Source organism: Hyla sarda, unplaced genomic scaffold (genome assembly GCF_029499605.1).
Source record: "Hyla sarda isolate aHylSar1 unplaced genomic scaffold, aHylSar1.hap1 scaffold_385, whole genome shotgun sequence".
NCBI lineage: Eukaryota > Metazoa > Chordata > Amphibia > Anura > Hylidae > Hyla > Hyla sarda.
In genome coordinates this window covers 213,795-236,802 of record NW_026610404.1, presented here as the reverse complement: position 1 = coordinate 236,802, position 23,008 = coordinate 213,795, and the positions used below count along the sequence as shown (strand labels likewise).

The following is a 23,008-nucleotide window of genomic DNA, read 5'->3' as shown; positions in this document are numbered from 1 at the left end:
GGGGGGTGGGTAGGGTCCATACATACAGGAGTCTGGGGGTGGATAGGGTCCATACATACAGGAGTCTGGGGGTGGATAGGGTCCATACATACAGGAGTCTGGGGGGTGGGTAGGGTCCATACATACAGGAGTCTAGGGGTGGGTAGGGTCCATACATACAGGAGACTGGGGGGTGGATAGGGTACATATATACAGGAGTCTGGGGGGTGGATAGGGTCCATACATAGAGGAGTCTGGGGGTGGGTAGGGTCCATACATACAGGATTCTGGGGGGTGGGTAGGGTCCATACATACAGGAGTCTGGGGGGTGGATAGGGTACATACATACATACAGGAGTCTGGGGGGTGGATAGGGTCCATACATACAGGAGTCTGGGGGGTGGATAGGGTACATACATACATACAGGAGTCTGGGGGGTGGGTAGGGTCCATACATACAGGAGTCTGGGGGGTGGATAGGGTACATACATACAGGAGTCTGGGAATGGATAGGGTCCATACATACAGGAGTCTGGGGGGTGGGTAGGGTCCATATATACAGGAGTCTAGGGGTGGGTAGGGTCCATACATACAGGAGTCTGGGGGTGGGTAGGGTCCATACATACAGGAGTCTGGGGGTGGATAGGGTACATACATACAGGAGTCTGGGGGGTGGATAGGGTACATACATACAGGTGTCTGGGGGTGGATAGGGTCCATTAATGCAGGTGTCTGGGGGGTGGATAGGGTCCATACATACAGGAGTCTGGGGGGTGGATAGGGTACATACATACAGGAGTCTGGGGGGTGGATAGGGTCCATACATACAGGAGTCTGGGGGGTGGATAGGGTACATACATACAGGAGTCTGGGGGGTGGATAGGGTCCATACATACAGGTGTCTGGGGGGTGGATAGGGTCCATTAATACAGGTGTCTGGGGGGTGGATAGGGTACATACATACAGGAGTCTGGGAATGGATAGGGTACATACATACAGGAGTGGGTAGGGTACATACATACAGGAGTCTGGGGGGTGGATAGGGTACATACATACATACAGGAGTCTGGGGGTGGGTAGGGTACATACATACAGGAGTCTGGGGGTGGGTAGGGTCCATACATACAGGAGTCTGGGGGGGTAGATAGGGTCCATACATACAGGAGACTGGGGGGTGGGTAGGGTCCATACATACAGGAGTCTGGGGGGTGGGTAGGGTCCATACATACAGGAGTCTGGGGGGGTGGATAGGGTACATACATACAGGAGTCTGGGGGTGGGTAGGGTACATACATACAGGAGTCTGGGGGTGGGTAGGGTACATACATACAGGAGTCTGGGGGGTGGGTAGGGTCCATACATACAGGATTCTGGGGGGTAGGTAGGGTCCATACATACAGGTGTCTGGGGGTGGGTAGGGTCCACACATACAGGAGTCTGGGGGTGGATAGGGTACATACATACAGGAGTCTGGGGGTGGGTAGGGTCCATACATACAGGAGTCTGGGGGTGGATAGGGTACATACATACAGGAGTCTGGGGGTGGGTAGGGTCCATACATACAGGAGTCTGGGGGGTGGGTAGGGTCCATACATACAGGAGACTGGGGGGTGGATAGGGTCCATACATACAGGAGACTGGGGGTGGATAGGGTCCATACATACAGGAGACTGGGGGGTGGATAGGGTACATACATACATACAGGAGTCTGGGGGTGGGTAGGGTCCATACATACAGGAGACTGGGGGGTGGATAGGGTCCATACATACATACAGGAGTCTGGGGGTGGGTAGGGTCCATACATACAGGAGTCTGGGGGTGGATAGGGTCCATACATACAGGAGTCTGGGGGTGGGTAGGGTCCATACATACAGGAGTCTGGGGGGTGGGTAGGGTCCATACATACAGGAGTCTGGGGGTGGATAGGGTACATACATACAGGAGTCTGGGGGTGGGTAGGGTCCATACATACAGGAGTCTGGGGGTGGATAGGGTACATACATACAGGAGACTGGGGGGTGGATAGGGTCCATACATACACGAGTCTGGGGGGTGGGTAGGGTACATACATACAGGAGACTGGGGGGTGGATAGGGTCCATACATACAGGAGTCTGGGGGGTGGATAGGGTCCATACATACAGGAGTCTGGGGGGTGGATAGGGTCCATACATACAGGAGTCTGGGGGTGGATAGGGTACATACATACAGGAGACTGGGGGGTGGGTAGGGTCCATACATACAGGAGTCTGGGGGTGGATAGGGTCCATACATACAGGAGACTGGGGGGTGGATAGGGTACATACATACAGGAGACTGGGGGTGGATAGGGTACATACATACAGGAGTCTGGGGGTGGATAGGGTACATACATACAGGAGTCTGGGGGTGGATAGGGTACATACATACAGGAGTCTGGGGGTGGATAGGGTACATACATACAGGAGACTGGGGGGTGGATAGGGTCCATACATACAGGAGTCTGGGGGGTGGATAGGGTACATACATACAGGAGTCTGGGGGTGGATAGGGTACATACATACAGGAGTCTGGGGGTGGATAGGGTACATACATACATACAGGAGACTGGGGGGTGGATAGGGTACATACATACAGGTGTCTGGGGGTGGGTAGGGTACATACATACAGGTGTCTGGGGGGTGGATAGGGTACATACATACAGGAGTCTGGGGGTGGATAGGGTACATACATACATACAGGAGTCTGGGGGTGGGTAGGGTCCATACATACAGGAGTCTGGGGGTGGGTAGGGTCCATACATACAGGAGTCTGGGGGTGGGTAGGGTCCATACATACAGGAGTCTGGGGGTGGGTAGGGTCCATACATACAGGAGTCTAGGGGTGGGTAGGGTCCATACATACAGGAGTCTGGGGGTGGGTAGGGTCCATACATACAGGAGTCTGGGGGTGGATAGGGTCCATACATACAGGAGTCTGGGGGTGGGTAGGGTACATACATACAGGAGTCTGGGGGTGGATAGGGTACATACATACAGGAGACTGGGGGGTGGATAGGGTACATACATACAGGAGTCTGGGGGTGGGTAGGGTCCATACATACAGGAGTCTGGGGGTGGATAGGGTACATACATACAGGAGTCTGGGGGGTGGATAGGGTACATACATACAGGAGTCTGGGGGTGGATAGGGTACATACATACAGGAGACTGGGGGGTGGATAGGGTACATACATACATACAGGAGTCTGGGGGGTGGATAGGGTCCATACATACAGGTGTCTGGGGGTGGGTAGGGTACATACATACAGGAGTCTGGGGGGTGGATAGGGTACATACATACATACAGGAGTCTGGGGGGTGGATAGGGTACATACATACAGGAGACTGGGGGGTGGATAGGGTCCATACATACAGGAGTCTGGGGGGTGGATAGGGTCCATACATACAGGTGTCTGGGGGTGGATAGGGTACATACATACAGGAGACTGGGGGGTGGGTAGGGTACATACATACAGGAGTCTGGGGGTGGATAGGGTCCATACATACAGGAGTCTGGGGGGTGGATAGGGTCCATATATACAGGAGTCTGGGGGTGGATAGGGTACATACATACAGGAGTCTGGGGGTGGATAGGGTACATACATACAGGAGTCTGGGGGGTGGGTAGGGTACATACATACAGGAGTCTGGGGGTGGATAGGGTACATACATACAGGAGTCTGGGGGTGGATAGGGTACATATATACAGGAGTCTGGGGGGTGGATAGGGTACATATATACAGGAGTCTGGGGGGTGGATAGGGTACATATATACAGGAGTCTGGGGGTGGGTAGGGTACATACATACAGGAGTCTGGGGGGTGGGTAAGGTCCATACATACAGGAGACTGGGGGTGGATAGGGTACATACATACAGGAGACTGGGGGGTGGATAGGGTACATACATACAGGAGTCTGGGGGGTGGATAGGGTCCATACATACAGGAGTCTGGGGGTGGATAGGGTCCATACATACAGGAGTCTGGGGGGTGGATAGGGTACATACATACAGGAGTCTGGGGGTGGGTAGGGTCCATACATACAGGAGTCTGGGGGGTGGATAGGGTCCATACATACAGGAGTCTGGGGGTGGATAGGGTCCATACATACAGGAGTCTGGGGGTGGATAGGGTACATACATACATACAGGAGTCTGGGGGGTGGATAGGGTACATACATACAGGAGACTGGGGGGTGGATAGGGTACATACATACATACAGGAGTCTGGGGGGTGGATAGGGTACATACATACATACAGGAGTCTGGGGGGTGGATAGGGTCCATACATACAGGAGTCTGGGGGGTGGATAGGGTCCATACATACAGGAGTCTGGGGGGTGGATAGGGTCCATACATACAGGTGTCTGGGGGTGGATAGGGTACATACATACAGGAGACTGGGGGGTGGATAGGGTACATACATACAGGAGACTGGGGGGTGGATAGGGTCCATATATACAGGAGTCTGGGGGTGGATAGGGTACATACATACAGGAGTCTGGGGGGTGGGTAGGGTACATACATACAGGAGTCTGGGGGTGGATAGGGTACATACATACAGGAGTCTGGGGGTGGATAGGGTACATACATACAGGAGACTGGGGGGTGGGTAGGGTACATACATACAGGAGACTGGGGGGTGGGTAGGGTACATACATACAGGAGTCTGGGGGTGGATAGGGTCCATACATACAGGAGTCTGGGGGGTGGATAGGGTCCATATATACAGGAGTCTGGGGGTGGATAGGGTACATACATACAGGAGTCTGGGGGTGGATAGGGTACATACATACAGGAGTCTGGGGGGTGGGTAGGGTACATACATACAGGAGTCTGGGGGTGGATAGGGTACATACATACAGGAGTCTGGGGGTGGATAGGGTACATATATACAGGAGTCTGGGGGGTGGATAGGGTACATACATACAGGAGTCTGGGGGTGGATAGGGTACATACATACAGGAGACTGGGGGGTGGATAGGGTACATACATACAGGAGTCTGGGGGGTGGATAGGGTCCATACATACAGGAGTCTGGGGGTGGATAGGGTCCATACATACAGGAGTCTGGGGGGTGGATAGGGTACATACATACAGGAGTCTGGGGGTGGGTAGGGTCCATACATACAGGAGTCTGGGGGGTGGATAGGGTCCATACATACAGGAGTCTGGGGGTGGATAGGGTCCATACATACAGGAGTCTGGGGGTGGATAGGGTACATACATACATACAGGAGTCTGGGGGGTGGATAGGGTACATACATACAGGAGACTGGGGGGTGGATAGGGTACATACATACATACAGGAGTCTGGGGGGTGGATAGGGTACATACATACATACAGGAGTCTGGGGGGTGGATAGGGTCCATACATACAGGAGTCTGGGGGGTGGATAGGGTACATACATACAGGAGACTGGGGGGTGGATAGGGTACATACATACAGGAGACTGGGGGGTGGATAGGGTCCATATATACAGGAGTCTGGGGGTGGATAGGGTACATACATACAGGAGTCTGGGGGGTGGGTAGGGTACATACATACAGGAGTCTGGGGGTGGATAGGGTACATACATACAGGAGTCTGGGGGTGGATAGGGTACATACATACAGGAGACTGGGGGGTGGATAGGGTACATACATACAGGAGTCTGGGGGTGGATAGGGTACATACATACATACAGGAGACTGGGGGGTGGATAGGGTCCATACATACAGGAGTCTGGGGGTGGATGGGGGTGTAGAGGATTCTGGGTTGGAATGCTCACGTCACCTCTTTACAGTATCGCTTCTCCACTCGCTGACTTTCCTTCTGTTTCTTACAAGTTTGGGATTTGACAGACACAAGAAATTCATTGCTGCTGGTCAGAGATGACGTCCACAAGACTATGGCCGCCGTAGAGTTGAGAGCGTTCACCGTCACATTCTCTGGTCGCTCTGTCAGTTCTTCAAACCATTTCCCTTCTGGACCTATTTCAGGAACAAATCCTTATGAGTAAAAAAAAAAAAAAAAAAAAAAGGGGATGGTACAAAAAATGCCCTAATCCTTCCATCACTTCGTATCACTTTTTAACCTTAAAGGGTTGTCCCACCAAAGTTGTGTAATTTACATAACTCTCATTGACTTTAATTGGGCCTTGTGAAAATAGCATATACAGTGTAGCTGGGCCAAATCTTTTGCGTTACTCCCATTAAAGTCAATAGGAGTTATACAAATTGGCTACTAAATATTGCTTCTCTGCCTTTTGGCTAAGATCAAGTGTAGAATCTGTTCTTATCAGTGTCAGAATAGGGGCACTGATGTAGGATGGATGCTGCATGGAGAGAGCAGGTATACTGGGGCGTTCCGGGGCTGGTTCTGAGGAATCAGCTCAACGGCTGCCTCGATGTGACCCGTTTCCTCTGGGTCTCGCCATGAGGCTGAGAGGGTCTAGAGCCGAGGTACGTGCTCTCAAATCACCCGAGTGCAACTAAAAAGTGCAAGTGTTCACATAAAAAAACGTGCACGAGGATGCGATCTATCGCAAGCCCTTCTCCGAAAGGAGAGAGGCCCCCCCAACAAACCAAACCCTTCGCCTCCGGGCCAAAAGGCACCTGCAAGGTTCCAGGTACAATGTCCCCTTTTGCTGAAGCTACTCAGGGACTGAAAGTGTTCCCGGCGGACAACTAGGCGTTAACCAGGTTGTCACCAAGGAACCAGTAAAACTGGTTTGGCATCCTGCCGAAACAGGGTTGCCACGGGGTATAGCAGGGAGGTGAAGAACCTCATGGCCACACACATCTCCCCTAGACTGGCAGGGAGTGGTGACCCAGAGGTGCCGAAACTCACTGGGAGCATTGGCTCACTGAGTGGAAGCACGGGCACCATGAACTCTTCACCTTGTGGCACTCACCTCTTGATTCCCGGCCTTCTGGCTAGGATCAGAGAAATTTTTATAGATCCGGCTGGATGTCCGGGTAGTATATCTGCATAGATTCAGTTATTTATTTTTTGTCACTATGTCACTTTTTGCGTTTGTGGTCCCTTAGAAGCTTTGGCGAAAAGGGACATTGAACCTGGAACCTAGCAGGTACCTTTTGGTCCGAAGACGAAGGGTAAGGTTTGTTGGGGGGCCTCTCTCCTGTCGGAGAAGGGCTTGCGATAGACCGCATCCTTTGTGCACTTTTTTTATTGTAACGTTTGCACTTTTTCTTGCACTTTGGGTGATTCCAGAGCACGTTCCTCGGCTCTTAAAAAAAAAAGTGTAACTTCCCTGCTTTGGCTGCTTAATATCACTTCTCAGCCTTTTGGCTAAGATCAAGTGTAGAATCTGTTCTTATCAGTGGTTTAGTCTTTCCCATTGATGTAGGACGGATGCTGCATGGAGGAGCAGGTGTATGGGGATGTTCCGGGGCTGGTGCCACAACACCAGCTCAACGGCTGTCCTGATGTGACCTGTTTCCTCTGGGTCTCGCCATGAGGCTGGGAGGGTCTAGAGCCGAGGTACTTTTGTGCCTCGGGGAGAGGGGACCATGAGGTGCCGAAACTCACTGGGTGTTATAACTCACTGAGTGAATGCACTGCACTACACACGCTTCACCTTTGGCACTCACCCTTGATGTCCCGGCCTTCTGGCTAGGATCAGGGAAATTTTATTGATCGGGCCAGATGACCGGGTAGTATATCTGCACTCATCCACTTATTTATTATTTTTGTATGTCACTGTGCCACTTTTACGTGTTTGTTTGTACACAGGATTTGTCAGGATGCGGTAGCCCTTCTGAATGTCCCTCCTGGCAGTCTAGGGGAGGTGGGTGTGGCCATTAGGTTCCTCACCTCCCTGCAACCCCTGAGCATCTTGGCTTCGGCCAAGATGCCATCAGTATACAGCTCCATGGCTGATACCCTGGTTAACGCTTAGGTTGAAGCCAGGTACATTTGTGGCCCCTTAGTAGCTTCGGCGAAAAGGGGCATCAAACCTGAATCCTTGCAGGTGCCTTTTGGCCCGGAGGTGAAGGGTAGGTTTGTTGGGGGGCCTCTCCTGTGGGAGAAGGGCTTAGCAATAGACCGCATTCTTTGTGCACATTTGTTTTAGTGTGACACGTTTGCACTTTTTCTTGCACTTTGGATGATAGAGAGCACTTGACTCGGCTCTTAAAAAAAAAAAAATTGCATAACTTCCCCGCTTTGGCTGCTTAATATTACGAGTCCGTAGCTTATTACTTCAAAAGTCCCTCCCCAATCACATCTAACCCTAACCATAGGCTTCCTAATCTATATGCCAACCCATATCTTCTTCCCCTTACCTCAATATCTCCAAGGTCTTTCCTATGTCATCCATAACCCAATCACTAACCCTAACCATAGATTTACTAATCTGTATGTCAACCCAAAGGTTTCATATGTTCTCCCAATACCTCCAAATCCCACTATCTCCAAGGACAATCCCATGTCACCCCAACCCATTCACAGCTAACCCTAACCATAGACTTACAAATCTGTATGTCAACCCATATTTTTCTTCCCCTTCGCTCAATACCTCCAAACCCCAATATCTCCAAGGTCCATCCTATGTCATCCATAACCCAATCACAGCTAACACTAACCATAGGCTTGCTAATCTGTATGCCAATCCAATGCTTCTTAACCTCCCACCAAATCATTTTCCTCTTTCCTCAATACCTCCAAATCCCAATATATCTAAGGTCCATCCTATCTCACACATATCCCAATCACAACTAACACTAACCATAGGTTTACTTATCTGTATACCAACCCAAAGCTTTCATATCTTCTCCTAATACCTCCAATATCCATTCTTCCTCTCCCACTCTCAATCATGTCAAACACCGATCCACAATAAACCTATACTTACCTCACTCATCCCAACTCAATTCTCATCCTAACCCAATACTTCCTTATCTAGTCCTTACTAAATCCAGTCCAAACTTAAAGGAAAGGTTTTGTAGGCAGTAAAGTATAGGATAGAGAATATCCATAAGGTTCATTTCTATCCTGGCCATGTTCGGAGTGATCTCTAATTTCTAACCTCAACCCAAATGCTTCCCACAACAATGTCTATAAGGCTGGCTTCACACCACGATTTGAGTGTCCACTGCACAGATACAATTTCAGCTTCTGAAATTGTATCTGTGCACGGACATGTACAGGTCCATTAACTATTATGGGACCCGATCGTAGTCATGCTTAGAAAATGACCAGATCATAGTCACTAGCAGACTGCGATCGGGTCCACAGCCCCATAATAGTTAATGGGCCCGTAAATGTCCGCGCACAGACACGATTTCAGCCGATTTGAGCTTCTGAAATCGTATCTGTGCAGCGGACACTCAAATTGTGGTGTTAATGCAGCCTTACCCTTTGTAAAGTTTAGTTAACCCTAAACGACTACATCTCAACCATGTATGATCCCACAGACCCCAATGTTACTATCCCACTGACCCCAAAGTTCCTCTAAATCCTAGTTTAATATTTTACTAATCCAGCATTTATTTCTAATTCCCTAATGTGACCCCAGTTCCTAACAATTGCCCCTGCCAGTAAAATCTACCCCTACCACTAACCCAATATAACCAGACGAACCAAATAACAAAACCCTAACCCACCACCATCTTCTGCTATTATACAACCAACTGACTCATTGTTAACCCTTAATTGTAACCCAATTGTACCCTGCCCCCTATACACATGTCACCTTCATCAGTGTCTGATTTATAGAGGACAACACTTAACAGCTTTATTATTTAATTCATGGAAACATTTAAAGGTGTCCAGCTTTAGGGAAGGTTTCTGCAAAACAAAAAACAAAACAAAACCAAAAACCTTTGGCTACTTTCACACTGTCGTTAGCACACGGCAGTGTGACGGCCGTCGGGGGAGTCCAGGGGAAAAGACTGCAAGTGCCATCTTTTTCTCCCGCTATTCCCATCAAAAAATAACGGGTCCAGGTGGCCCTAATAATAGTAAATGGGAGCCGTCAGGAATCGTTGTTGCCCGTTGCTCCCAGTAACGAGAACGGCCGTTAAAGTGAGAAAGAAAAAAAATTGTCTTTAATGGCCGCGGCAGCAGCGGCAGAGTGACAGGGGCTTAAAGAGTGATACAGGTCTGCTCTTGTGTCTTTAGTGTACAATAGGGTTCGTATATCTGCAGCCAAAAACAACCAGAGGGACAAAAGAGGGGAAACACTGGACCATATCATCTAACCATAACTAACTGGATGGCCATATATGTACAGTATATAATAAAAATAATGATAATGTCAGCTGACCTCTGAACCCAGATCAATCTCTAACACATGGAGAAAATGTACTAAAATCACATAATCCCTCACAACTCAGGACCTTCAATCCTATAAGAATCCTTCATTACTCAGAGTGGGGCTGATGGTGGGACACTCTGGGGAAAGGACAGAGGGGGCTTACTATGAAATACAATGTGAATAATAACACAGAAGACGCGGCACTTACTGATATAAAAACTCACGGCTTTGGAGGAATCACTCTCTCGAGTGGGACAGGACCCGGAGGAGCTGAAGGTTCTTATTGTTAGCTTGTATTTCCCATGTTCCTTTAGTTCTGTTACAAATTCATGAGTGTTCTCATCCACTGTAGACACATCTGATGTATTGTCTGTATTAAGGAAAATAAAAACAACATGGAGACGGGGGAAGAAAATGACTCGACTGTGAGGTCATAAGCAGCAGGAAGCTCGGGGATAAGGTGCCTCTAGTATACAGGGTGATCGAGGGGTCATACGCAGCAGGAAGCTCGGGGATAAGGTGCCTCTAGTATACAGGGTGACTGTGGGGTCATAAGCAGCAGGAAGCTCGGGGATAAGGTGCCTCTAGTATACAGGGTGACTGAGGGGTCATAAGCAGCAGGAAGCTTGGGGATAAGAAGCCTCTAGTATACAGGGTGATCGAGGGGTCATACGCAGCAGGAAGCTCGGGGATAAGAAGCCTCTAATATACAGGGTGACTGAGGGGTCATAAGCAGCAGGAAGCTCGGGGATAGGAAGCCTCTAGTATACAGGGTGACTGTGGGGTCATAAGCAGCAGGAAGCTCGGGGATAAGAAGCCTCTAGTATACAGGGTGACCGAGGGGTCATAAGCAGCAGGAAGCTCGGGGATAAGAAGCCTCTAGTATACAGGGTGACTGAGGGGTCATAAGCAGCAGGAAGCTCGGGGATAGGAAGCCTCTAGTATACAGGGTGACTGAGGGGTCATAAGCAGCAGGAAGCTCGGGGATAAGAAGCCTCTAGTATACAGGGTGACTGTGGGGTCATAAGCAGCAGGAAGCTCGGGGATAAGAAGCCTCTAGTATACAGGGTGACTGAGGGGTCATAAGCAGCAGGAAGCTCGGGGATAAGGCGCCTCTAGTATACAGGGTGACTGTGGGGTCATTAGCAGCAGGAAGCTCGGGGATAAGGCGCCTCTAGTATACAGGGTGACTGTGGGGTCATAAGCAGCAGTAAGCTCGGGGATAAGAAGCCTCTAGTATACAGGGTGACCGAGGGGTCATAAGCAGCAGGAAGCTCGGGGATAAGGCGCCTCTAGTATACAGGGTGACTGTGGGGTCATAAGCAGCAGTAAGCTCGGGGATAAGGTGCCTCTAGTATACAGGGTGACTGTGGGGTCATAAGCAGCAGGAAGCTCGGGTATAAGAAGCCTCTAGTATACAGGGTGACCGAGGGGTCATAAGCAGCAGGAAGCTCGGGGATAAGAAGCCTCTAGTATACAGGGTGACCGAGGGGTCATAAGCAGCAGGAAGCTCGGGGATAAGAAGCCTCTAGTATACAGGGTGACTGAGGGGTCATAAGCAGCAGGAAGCTCGGGGATAAGGTGCCTCTAGTATACAGGGTAACCGAGGGGTCATAAGCAGCAGGAAGCTCGGGTATAAGGTGCCTCTAGTATACAGGGTGACTGAGGGGTCATAAGCAGCAGGAAGCTCGGGGATAAGAAGCCTCAAGTATACAGGGTGACTGTGGGGTCATAAGCAGCAGGAAGCTCGGGGATAAGGTGCCTCTAGTATACAGGGTGACTGAGGGGTCATAAGCAGCAGGAAGCTCGGGGATAAGGCGCCTCTAGTATACAGGGTGACTGTGGGGTCATAAGCAGCAGGAAGCTCGGGGATAAGGCGCCTCTAGTATACAGGGTGACTGTGGGGTCATAAGCAGCAGTAAGCTCGGGGATAAGAAGCCTCTAGTATCCAGGGTGACTGTGGGGTCATAAGCAGCAGGAAGCTCGGGGATAAGAAGCCTCTAGTATACAGGGTGACTGTGGGGTCATAAGCAGCAGGAAGCTCGGGGATAAGAAGCCTCTAGTATACAGGGTGACCGAGGGGTCATAAGCAGCAGGAAGCTCAGGGATAAGGTGCCTCTAGTATACAGGGTGACCGAGGGGTCATAAGCAGCAGGAAGCTCGGGTCTAAGGTGCCTCTAGTATACAGGGTGACTGTGGGGTCATAAGCAGCAGGAAGCTCGGGGATAAGGTGCCTCTAGTATAAAGGGTGACTGTGGGGTCATAAGCAGCAGGAAGCTCGGGGATAAGGTGCCTCTAGTATACAGGGTGACCGAGGGGTCATAAGCAGCAGGAAGCTCGGGTATAAGGTGCCTCTAGTATACAGGGTGACTGTGGGGTCATAAGCAGCAGGAAGCTCGGGGATAAGAAGCCTCTAGTATACAGGGTGACTGTGGGGTCATAAGCAGCAGGAAGCTCGGAGATAAGAAGCCTCTAGTATACAGGGTGACCGAGGGGTCATAAGCAGCAGGAAGCTCGGGTATAAGAAGCCTCTAGTATACAGGGTGACTGTGGGGTCATAAGCAGCAGGAAGCTCTGGTATAAGAAGCCTCTAGTATACAGGGTGACCGAGGGGTCATAAGCAGCAGGAAGCTCGGGGATAAGGTGCCTCTAGTATACAGGGTGACCGAGGGGTCATAAGCAGCAGGAAGCTCGGGTATAAGAAGCCTCTAGTATACAGGGTGACAGAGGGGGTCATAAGCAGCAGGAAGCTCAGGGATAAGAAGCCTCTAGTATACAGGGTGACTGTGGGGTCATAAGCAGCAGGAAGCTCGGGTATAAGAAGCCTCTAGTATACAGGGTGACTGTGGGGTCATAAGCAGCAGTAAGCTCGGGGATAAGGTGCCTCTAGTATACAGGGTGACTGTGGGGTCATAAGCAGCAGTAAGCTCGGGGATAAGGTGCCTCTAGTATACAGGGTGACCGAGGGGGTCATAAGCAGCAGGAAGCTCGGGTATAAGAAGCCTCTAGTATCCAGGGTGACCGAGGGGTCATAGCAGCAGGAAGCTCGGGGATAAGAAGCCTCTAGTATACAGGGTGACTGTGGGGTCATAAGCAGCAGGAAGCTCGGGTATAAGGTGCCTCTAGTATACAGGGTGACTGTGGGGTCATAAGCAGCAGTAAGCTCGGGGATAAGGTGCCTCTAGTATACAGGGTGACCGAGGGGTCATAAGCAGCAGGAAGCTCGGGATAAGAAGCCTCTAGTATACAGGGTGACTGTGGGGTCATAAGCAGCAGGAAGCTCGGGGATAAGAAGCCTCTAGTATACAGGGTGACTGTGGGGTCATAAGCAGCAGTAAGCTCGGGGATAAGGTGCCTCTAGTATACAGGGTGACTGTGGGGTCATAAGCAGCAGGAAGCTTGGGGATAAGAAGCCTCTAGTATAAAGGGTGACTGTGGGGTCATAAGCAGCAGTAAGCTCGGGGATAAGAAGCCTCTAGTATACAGGGTGACCGAGGGGTCATAAGCAGCAGGAAGCTCGGGTATAAGAAACCTCTAGTATACAGGGTGACCGAGGGGTCATAAGCAGCAGGAAGCTCGGGGATAAGAAGCCTCTAGTATACAGGGTGACTGTGGGGTCATAAGCAGCAGGAAGCTTGGGGATAAGAAGCCTCTAGTATACAGGGTGATCGAGGGGTCATACGCAGCAGGAAGCTCGGGGATAAGAAGCCTCTAATATACAGGGTGACTGAGGGGTCATAAGCAGCAGGAAGCTCGGGGATAGGAAGCCTCTAGTATACAGGGTGACTGTGGGGTCATAAGCAGCAGTAAGCTCGGGGATAAGAAGCCTCTAGTATACAGGGTGACCGAGGGGTCATAAGCAGCAGGAAGCTCGGGGATAAGAAGCCTCTAGTATACAGGGTGACTGAGGGGTCATAAGCAGCAGGAAGCTCAGGATAAGAAGCCTCTAGTATACAGGGTGACTGTGGGGTCATAAGCAGCAGGAAGCTCGGGGATAAGAAGCCTCTAGTATACAGGGTGACTGTGGGGTCATAAGCAGCAGTAAGCTCGGGGATAAGGTGCCTCTAGTATACAGGGTGACTGTGGGGTCATAAGCAGCAGGAAGCTTGGGGATAAGAAGCCTCTAGTATAAAGGGTGACTGTGGGGTCATAAGCAGCAGTAAGCTCGGGGATAAGAAGCCTCTAGTATACAGGGTGACCGAGGGGTCATAAGCAGCAGGAAGCTCGGGTATAAGAAACCTCTAGTATACAGGGTGACCGAGGGGTCATAAGCAGCAGGAAGCTCGGGGATAAGAAGCCTCTAGTATACAGGGTGACTGTGGGGTCATAAGCAGCAGGAAGCTTGGGGATAAGAAGCCTCTAGTATACAGGGTGATCGAGGGGTCATACGCAGCAGGAAGCTCGGGGATAAGAAGCCTCTAATATACAGGGTGACTGAGGGGTCATAAGCAGCAGGAAGCTCGGGGATAGGAAGCCTCTAGTATACAGGGTGACTGTGGGGTCATAAGCAGCAGTAAGCTCGGGGATAAGAAGCCTCTAGTATACAGGGTGACCGAGGGGTCATAAGCAGCAGGAAGCTCGGGGATAAGAAGCCTCTAGTATACAGGGTGACTGAGGGGTCATAAGCAGCAGGAAGCTCGGGGATAGGAAGCCTCTAGTATACAGGGTGACTGAGGGGTCATAAGCAGCAGGAAGCTCGGGGATAAGAAGCCTCTAGTATACAGGGTGACTGTGGGGTCATAAGCAGCAGGAAGCTCGGGGATAAGAAGCCTCTAGTATACAGGGTGACTGAGGGGTCATAAGCAGCAGGAAGCTCGGGGATAAGGCGCCTCTAGTATACAGGGTGACTGTGGGGTCATAAGCAGCAGGAAGCTCGGGGATAAGAAGCCTCTAGTATACAGGGTGACCGAGGGGTCATAAGCAGCAGGAAGCTCGGGGATAAGGCGCCTCTAGTATACAGGGTGACTGTGGGGTCATAAGCAGCAGTAAGCTCGGGGATAAGGTGCCTCTAGTATACAGGGTGACTGTGGGGTCATAAGCAGCAGGAAGCTCGGGTATAAGAAGCCTCTAGTATACAGGGTGACCGAGGGGTCATAAGCAGCAGGAAGCTCGGGGATAAGAAGCCTCTAGTATACAGGGTGACCGAGGGGTCATAAGCAGCAGGAAGCTCGGGGATAAGGTGCCTCTAGTATACAGGGTAACCGAGGGGTCATAAGCAGCAGTAAGCTCGGGTATAAGGTGCCTCTAGTATACAGGGTGACTGAGGGGTCATAAGCAGCAGGAAGCTCGGGGATAAGAAGCCTCAAGTATACAGGGTGACTGTGGGGTCATAAGCAGCAGGAAGCTCGGGGATAAGGTGCCTCTAGTATACAGGGTGACTGAGGGGTCATAAGCAGCAGGAAGCTCGGGGATAAGGCGCCTCTAGTATACAGGGTGACTGTGGGGTCATAAGCAGCAGGAAGCTCGGGGATAAGGCGCCTCTAGTATACAGGGTGACTGTGGGGTCATAAGCAGCAGTAAGCTCGGGGATAAGAAGCCTCTAGTATCCAGGGTGACTGTGGGGTCATAAGCAGCAGGAAGCTCGGGGATAAGAAGCCTCTAGTATACAGGGTGACTGTGGGGTCATAAGCAGCAGGAAGCTCGGGGATAAGAAGCCTCTAGTATACAGGGTGACCGAGGGGTCATAAGCAGCAGGAAGCTCAGGGATAAGGTGCCTCTAGTATACAGGGTGACCGAGGGGTCAGAAGCAGCAGGAAGCTCGGGTCTAAGGTGCCTCTAGTATACAGGGTGACTGTGGGGTCATAAGCAGCAGGAAGCTCGGGGATAAGGTGCCTCTAGTATAAAGGGTGACTGTGGGGTCATAAGCAGCAGGAAGCTCGGGGATAAGGTGCCTCTAGTATACAGGGTGACCGAGGGGTCATAAGCAGCAGGAAGCTCGGGTATAAGGTGCCTCTAGTATACAGGGTGACTGTGGGGTCATAAGCAGCAGGAAGCTCGGGGATAAGAAGCCTCTAGTATACAGGGTGACTGTGGGGTCATAAGCAGCAGGAAGCTCGGAGATAAGAAGCCTCTAGTATACAGGGTGACTGTGGGGTCATAAGCAGCAGGAAGCTCTGGTATAAGAAGCCTCTAGTATACAGGGTGACCGAGGGGTCATAAGCAGCAGGAAGCTCGGGTATAAGAAGCCTCTAGTATACAGGGTGACTGTGGGGTCATAAGCAGCAGGAAGCTCTGGTATAAGAAGCCTCTAGTATACAGGGTGACCGAGGGGTCATAAGCAGCAGGAAGCTCGGGGATAAGGTGCCTCTAGTATACAGGGTGACCGAGGGGTCATAAGCAGCAGGAAGCTCGGGTATAAGAAGCCTCTAGTATACAGGGTGACTGAGGGGTCATAAGCAGCAGGAAGCTCAGGGATAAGAAGCCTCTAGTATACAGGGTGACTGTGGGGTCATAAGCAGCAGTAAGCTCGGGGATAAGGTGCCTCTAGTATACAGGGTGACCGAGGGGGTCATAAGCAGCAGGAAGCTCGGGTATAAGAAGCCTCTAGTATCCAGGGTGACCGAGGGGTCATAGCAGCAGGAAGCTCGGGGATAAGAAGCCTCTAGTATACAGGGTGACTGTGGGGTCATAAGCAGCAGGAAGCTCGGGTATAAGGTGCCTCTAGTATACAGGGTGACTGTGGGGTCATAAGCAGCAGTAAGCTCGGGGATAAGGTGCCTCTAGTATACAGGGTGACCGAGGGGTCATAAGCAGCAGGAAGCTCGGGATAAGAAGCCTCTAGTATACAGGGTGACTGTGGGGTCATAAGCAGCAGGAAGCTCGGGGATAAGAAGCCTCTAGTATACAGGGTGACTGTGGGGTCATAAGCAGCAGTAAGCTCGGGGATAAGGTGCCTCTAGTATACAGGGTGACTGTGGGGTCATAAGCAGCAGGAAGCTCTGGTATAAGGTGCCTCTAGTATACAGGGTGACTGTGGGGTCATAAGCAGCAGGAAGCTCGGGGATAAGGTGCCTCTAGTATAAAGGGTGAGTGTGGGGTCATAAGCAGCAGGAAGCTCGGGGATAAGGTGCCTCTAGTATACAGGGTGACTGTGGGGTCATAAGCAGCAGGAAGCTCGGGGATAAGAAGCCTCTAGTATACAGGGTGACTGTGGGGTCATAAGCAGCAGTAAGCTCGGGGATAAGAAGCCTCTAGTATACAGGGTGACCGAGGGGTCATAAGCAGCAGGAAGCTCGGGTATAAGAAGCCTCTAGTATACAGGGTGACCGAGGGGTCATAAGCAGCAGGAAGCTCGGGGATAAGAAGCCTCTAGTATACAGGGTGACTGTGGGGTCATAAGCAGCAGGAAGCTTGGGGATAAGAAGCCTCTAGTATACAGGGTGACTGTGGGGTCATAAGCAGCAGTAAGCTCGGGGATAAGAAGCCTCTAGTATCCAGGGTGACTGTGGGGTCATAAGCAGCAGGAAGCTCGGGGATAAGAAGCCTCTAGTATACAGGGTGACCGAGGGGTCATAAGCAGCAGGAAGCTCAGGGATAAGGTGCCTCTAGTATACAGGGTGACCGAGGGGTCATAAGCAGCAGGAAGCTCTGGTATAAGGTGCCTCTAGTATACAGGGTGACTGTGGGGTCATAAGCAGCAGGAAGCTCGGGGATAAGGTGCCTCTAGTATAAAGGGTGACTGTGGGGTCATAAGCAGCAGGAAGCTCGGGGATAAGGTGCCTCTAGTATACAGGGTGACCGAGGGGTCATAAGCAGCAGGAAGCTCGGGGATAAGGTGCCTCTAGTATACAGGGTGACTGTGGGGTCATAAGCAGCAGGAAGCTCGGGGATAAGGTGCCTCTAGTATACAGGGTGACCGAGGGGTCATAAGCAGCAGGAAGCTCGGGTATAAGGTGCCTCTAGTATACAGGGTGACTGTGGGGTCATAAGCAGCAGGAAGCTCGGGGATAAGAAGCCTCTAGTATACAGGGTGACTGTGGGGTCATAAGCAGCAGGAAGCTCGGGGATAAGAAGCCTCTAGTATAAAGGGTGACTGTGGGGTCATAAGCAGCAGGAAGCTCAGGATAAGAAGCCTCTAGTATACAGGGTGACTGTGGGGTCATAAGCAGCAGGAAGCTCGGGGATAAGAAGCCTCTAGTATAAAGGGTGACTGAGGGGTCATAAGCAGCAGGAAGCTCGGGATAAGAAGCCTCTAGTATACAGGGTGACTGTGGGGTCATAAGCAGCAGGAAGCTCGGGATAAGAAGCCTCTAGTATACAGGGTGACTGTGGGGTCATAAGCAGCAGGAAGCTCGGGATAAGAAGCCTCTAGTATACAGGGTGACTGTGGGGTCATAAGCAGCAGGAAGCTCGGGATAAGAAGCCTCTAGTATACAGGGTGACTGTGGGGTCATAAGCAGCAGGAAGCTCGGATATAAGAAGCCTCTAGTATACAGGGTGACTGTGGGGTCATAAGCAGCAGGAAGCTCGGGGATAAGAAGCCTCTAGTATACAGGGTGACTGTGGGGTCATAAGCAGCAGGAAGCTCTGGTATAAGAAGCCTCTAGTATACAGGGTGACCGAGGGGTCATAAGCAGCAGGAAGCTCGGGGATAAGAAGCCTCTAGTATACAGGGTGACTGTGGGGTCATAAGCAGCAGGAAGCTCGGAGATAAGAAGCCTCTAGTATACAGGGTGACCGAGGGGTCATAAGCAGCAGGAAGCTCGGGGATAAGGTGCCTCTAGTATACAGGGTGACCGAGGGGTCATAAGCAGCAGGAAGCTCGGGTATAAGAAGCCTCTAGTATACAGGGTGACCGAGGGGGTCATAAGCAGCAGGAAGCTCAGGGATAAGGTGCCTCTAGTATACAGGGTGACTGTGGGGTCATAAGCAGCAGGAAGCTCGGGGATAAGGTGCCTCTAGTATACAGGGTGACCGAGGGGTCATAGCAGCAGGAAGCTCGGGGATAAGAAGCCTCTAGTATACAGGGTGACTGTGGGGTCATAAGCAGCAGGAAGCTCGGGGATAAGAAGCCTCTAGTATAAAGGGTGACTGTGGGGTCATAAGCAGCAGGAAGCTCGGGGATAAGAAGCCTCTAGTATACAGGGTGACCGAGGGGTCATAAGCAGCAGGAAGCTCGGGTATAAGGCGCCTCTAGTATACAGGGTGACTGAGGGGTCATACGCAGCAGGAAGCTCGGGGATAAGGTGCCTCTAGTATAAAGGGTGACTGTGGGGTCATAAGCAGCAGGAAGCTCAGGGATAAGAAGCCTCTAGTATAAAGGGTGACTGTGGGGTCATAAGCAGCAGGAAGCTCGGGGATAAGAAGCCTCTAGTATACAGGGTGACTGAGGGGTCATACGCAGCAGGAAGCTCGGGGATAAGAAGCCTCTAGTATACAGGGTGACTGTGGGGTCATAAGCAGCAGGAAGCTCGGGGATAAGGTGCCTCTAGTATAAAGGGTGACTGTGGGGTCATAAGCAGCAGGAAGCTCGGGGATAAGAAGCCTCTAGTATACAGGGTGACTGTGGGGTCATAAGCAGCAGGAAGCTCGGGGATAAGGCGCCTATAGTATACAGGGTGACTGTGGGGTCATAAGCAGCAGGAAGCTCGGGGATAAGAAGCCTCTAGTATACAGGGTGACTGTGGGGTCATAAGCAGCAGGAAGCTCGGGGATAAGAAGCCTCTAGTATACAGGGTGACTGTGGGGTCATAAGCAGCAGGAAGCTCGGGGATAAGGTGCCTCTAGTATACAGGGTGACTGAGGGGTCATACGCAGCAGGAAGCTCGGGGATAAGGTGCCTCTAGTATACAGGGTGACTGAGGGGTCATAAGCAGCAGGAAGCTCGGGGATAAGAAGCCTCTAGTATACAGGGTGACTGAGGGGTCATACGCAGCAGGAAGCTCGGGTATAAGAAGCCTCTAGTATAAAGGGTGACTGTGGGGTCATAAGCAGCAGGAAGCTCGGGGATAAGAAGCCTCTAGTATACAGGGTGACTGTGGGGTCATAAGCAGCAGGAAGCTCGGGGATAAGAAGCCTCTAGTATACAGGGTGACTGTGGGGTCATAAGCAGCAGGAAGCTCGGGGATAAGGTGCCTCTAGTATACAGGGTGACTGAGGGGTCATAAGCAGCAGGAAGCTCGGGGATAAGAAGCCTGTAGTATACAGGGTGACTGTGGGGTCATAAGCAGCAGGAAGCTCGGGGATAAGAAGCCTCTAGTATAAAGGGTGACTGAGGGGTCATAAGCAGCAGGAAGCTCGGGGATAAGAAGCCTCTAGTATAAAGGGTAACTGAGGGGTCATAAGCAGCAGGAAGCTCGGGTATAAGGTGCCTCTAGTATACAGGGTGACTGAGGGGTCATACGCAGCAGGAAGCTCGGGGATAAGAAGCCTCTAGTATACAGGGTGACTGTGGGGTCATAAGCAGCAGTAAGCTCGGGGAAAAGGTGCTTCTAGTATAAAGGGTGACTGTGGGGTCATAAGCAGCAGGAAGCTCGGGTATAAGGTGCCTCTAGTATACAGGGTGACTGTGGGGTCATAAGCAGCAGGAAGCTCGGGTATAAGAAGCCTTTTAGTATACAGGGTGACTGAGGGGTCATACGCAGCAGGAAGCTCAGGGATAAGAAGCCTCTAGTATACAGGGTGACTGTGGGGTCATAAGCAGCAGGAAGCTCAGGGATAAGAAGCCTCTAGTATACAGGGGGACTGTGGGGTCATAAGCAGCAGGAAGCTCGGGTATAAGAAGCCTCTAGTATAAAGGGTGACTGAGGGGTCATAAGCAGCAGGAAGCTCGGGGATAAGAAGCCTCTAGTATAAAGGGTGACTGAGGGGTCATACGCAGCAGGAAGCTCGGGTATAAGAAGCCTCTAGTATAAAGGGTGACAGTGGGGTCATAAGCAGCAGGAAGCTCGGGGATAAGAAGCCTCTAGTATACAGGGTGACCGAGGGGTCATACGCAGCAGGAAGCTCGGGGATAAGAAGCCTCTAGTATAAAGGGTGACTGAGGGGTCATAAGCAGCAGGAAGCTCTGGGATAAGAAGCCTCTAGTATAAAGGGTGACTGAGTGGTCATAAGCAGAAGGAAGCTCGGGTATAAGGTGCCTCTAGTATACAGGGTGACTGAGGGGTCATACGCAGCAGGAAGCTCGGGGATAAGGTGCCTCTAGTATAAAGGGTGACTGTGGGGTCATAAGCAGCAGGAAGCTAAGGGATAAGAAGCCTCAAGTATACAGGGTGACTGAGGGGTCATACGCAGCAGGAAGCTCGGGGATAAGAAGCCTCTAGTATACAGGGTGACTGTGGGGTCATAAGCAGCAGTAAGCTCAGGGATAAGGTGCCTCTAGTATAAAGGGTGACTGTGGGGTCAAAAGCAACAGGAAGCTCGGGGATAAGAAGCCTCTAGTATACAGGGTGACTGTGGGGTCATAAGCAGCAGTAAGCTCGGGGATAAGGTGCCTCTAGTATAAAGGGTGACTGTGGGGTCATAAGCAGCAGGAAGCTCGGGGATAAGAAGCCTCTAGTATACAGGGTGACTGTGGGGTCATAAGCAGCAGGAAGCTCGGGGATAAGAAGCCTCTAGTATACAGGGTGACTGTGGGGTCATAAGCAGCAGGAAGCTCGGGTATAAGAAGCCTCTAGTATACAGGGTGACTGAGGGGTCATAAGCAGCAGGAAGCTCGGGGATAAGAAGCCTCTAGTATAAAGGGTGACTGTGGGGTCATAAGCAGCAGGAAGCTCGGGGATAAGAAGCCTCTAGTATACAGGGTGACTGTGGGGTCATAAGCAGCAGGAAGCTCGGGGATAAGAAGCCTCTAGTATACAGGGTGACTGTGGGGTCATAAGCAGCAGGAAGCTCGGGTATAAGAAGCCTCTAGTATACAGGGTGACTGTGGGGTCATAAGCAGCAGGAAGCTCGGGATAAGAAGCCTCTAGTATAGAGGGTGACTGTGGGGTCATAAGCAGCAGGAAGCTCGGGATAAGAAGCCTCTAGTATACAGGGTGACTGTGGGGTCATAAGCAGCAGGAAGCTCGGGGATAAGAAGCCTCTAGTATAAAGGGTGACTGAGGGGTCATAAGCAGCAGGAAGCTCGGGGATAAGAAGCCTCTAGTATAAAGGGTAACTGAGGGGTCATAAGCAGCAGGAAGCTCGGGGATAAGAAGCCTCTAGTATAAAGGGTGACTGAGGGGTCATAAGCAGCAGGAAGCTCGGGGATAAGAAGCCTCTAGTATAAAGGGTAACTGAGGGGTCATAAGCAGCAGGAAGCTCGGGTATAAGGTGCCTCTAGTATACAGGGTGACTGAGGGGTCATACGCAGCAGGAAGCTCGGGATAAGAAGCCTCTAGTATACAGGGTGACTGTGGGGTCATAAGCAGCAGTAAGCTCGGGGAAAAGGTGCTTCTAGTATAAAGGGTGACTGTGGGGTCATAAGCAGCAGGAAGCTCGGGTATAAGGTGCCTCTAGTATACAGGGTGACTGTGGGGTCATAAGCAGCAGGAAGCTCGGGTATAAGAAGCCTTTTAGTATACAGGGTGACTGAGGGGTCATACGCAGCAGGAAGCTCAGGGATAAGAAGCCTCTAGTATACAGGGTGACTGTGGGGTCATAAGCAGCAGGAAGCTCAGGGATAAGAAGCCTCTAGTATACAGGGGGACTGTGGGGTCATAAGCAGCAGGAAGCTCGGGTATAAGAAGCCTCTAGTATAAAGGGTGACTGAGGGGTCATAAGCAGCAGGAAGCTCGGGGATAAGAAGCCTCTAGTATAAAGGGTGACTGA

At 51.3% G+C, this 23,008-nt stretch overlaps 1 protein-coding gene and 2 pseudogenes across 1 annotated transcript in view; 2 read left to right on the top strand and 1 right to left on the bottom strand.

Annotated features, from left to right (window-relative positions):
* LOC130332655 (receptor-type tyrosine-protein phosphatase O-like) overlaps nucleotides 1-23,008 on the bottom strand; it is a gene marked incomplete at its 3' end in the record, with an annotated part of 168,328 nt that overhangs the window by 46,776 nt on the left and 98,544 nt on the right. The window contains 2 exon segments of the mRNA XM_056553817.1: nucleotides 5,773-5,969; nucleotides 10,467-10,628. Of these exon segments, the coding sequence (XP_056409792.1) occupies nucleotides 5,773-5,969; nucleotides 10,467-10,628 (359 nt within the window).
* Nucleotides 6,229-6,335, top strand: LOC130332657 (U2 spliceosomal RNA; annotated as a pseudogene).
* On the top strand, nucleotides 7,271-7,439 carry LOC130332658 (U2 spliceosomal RNA; annotated as a pseudogene).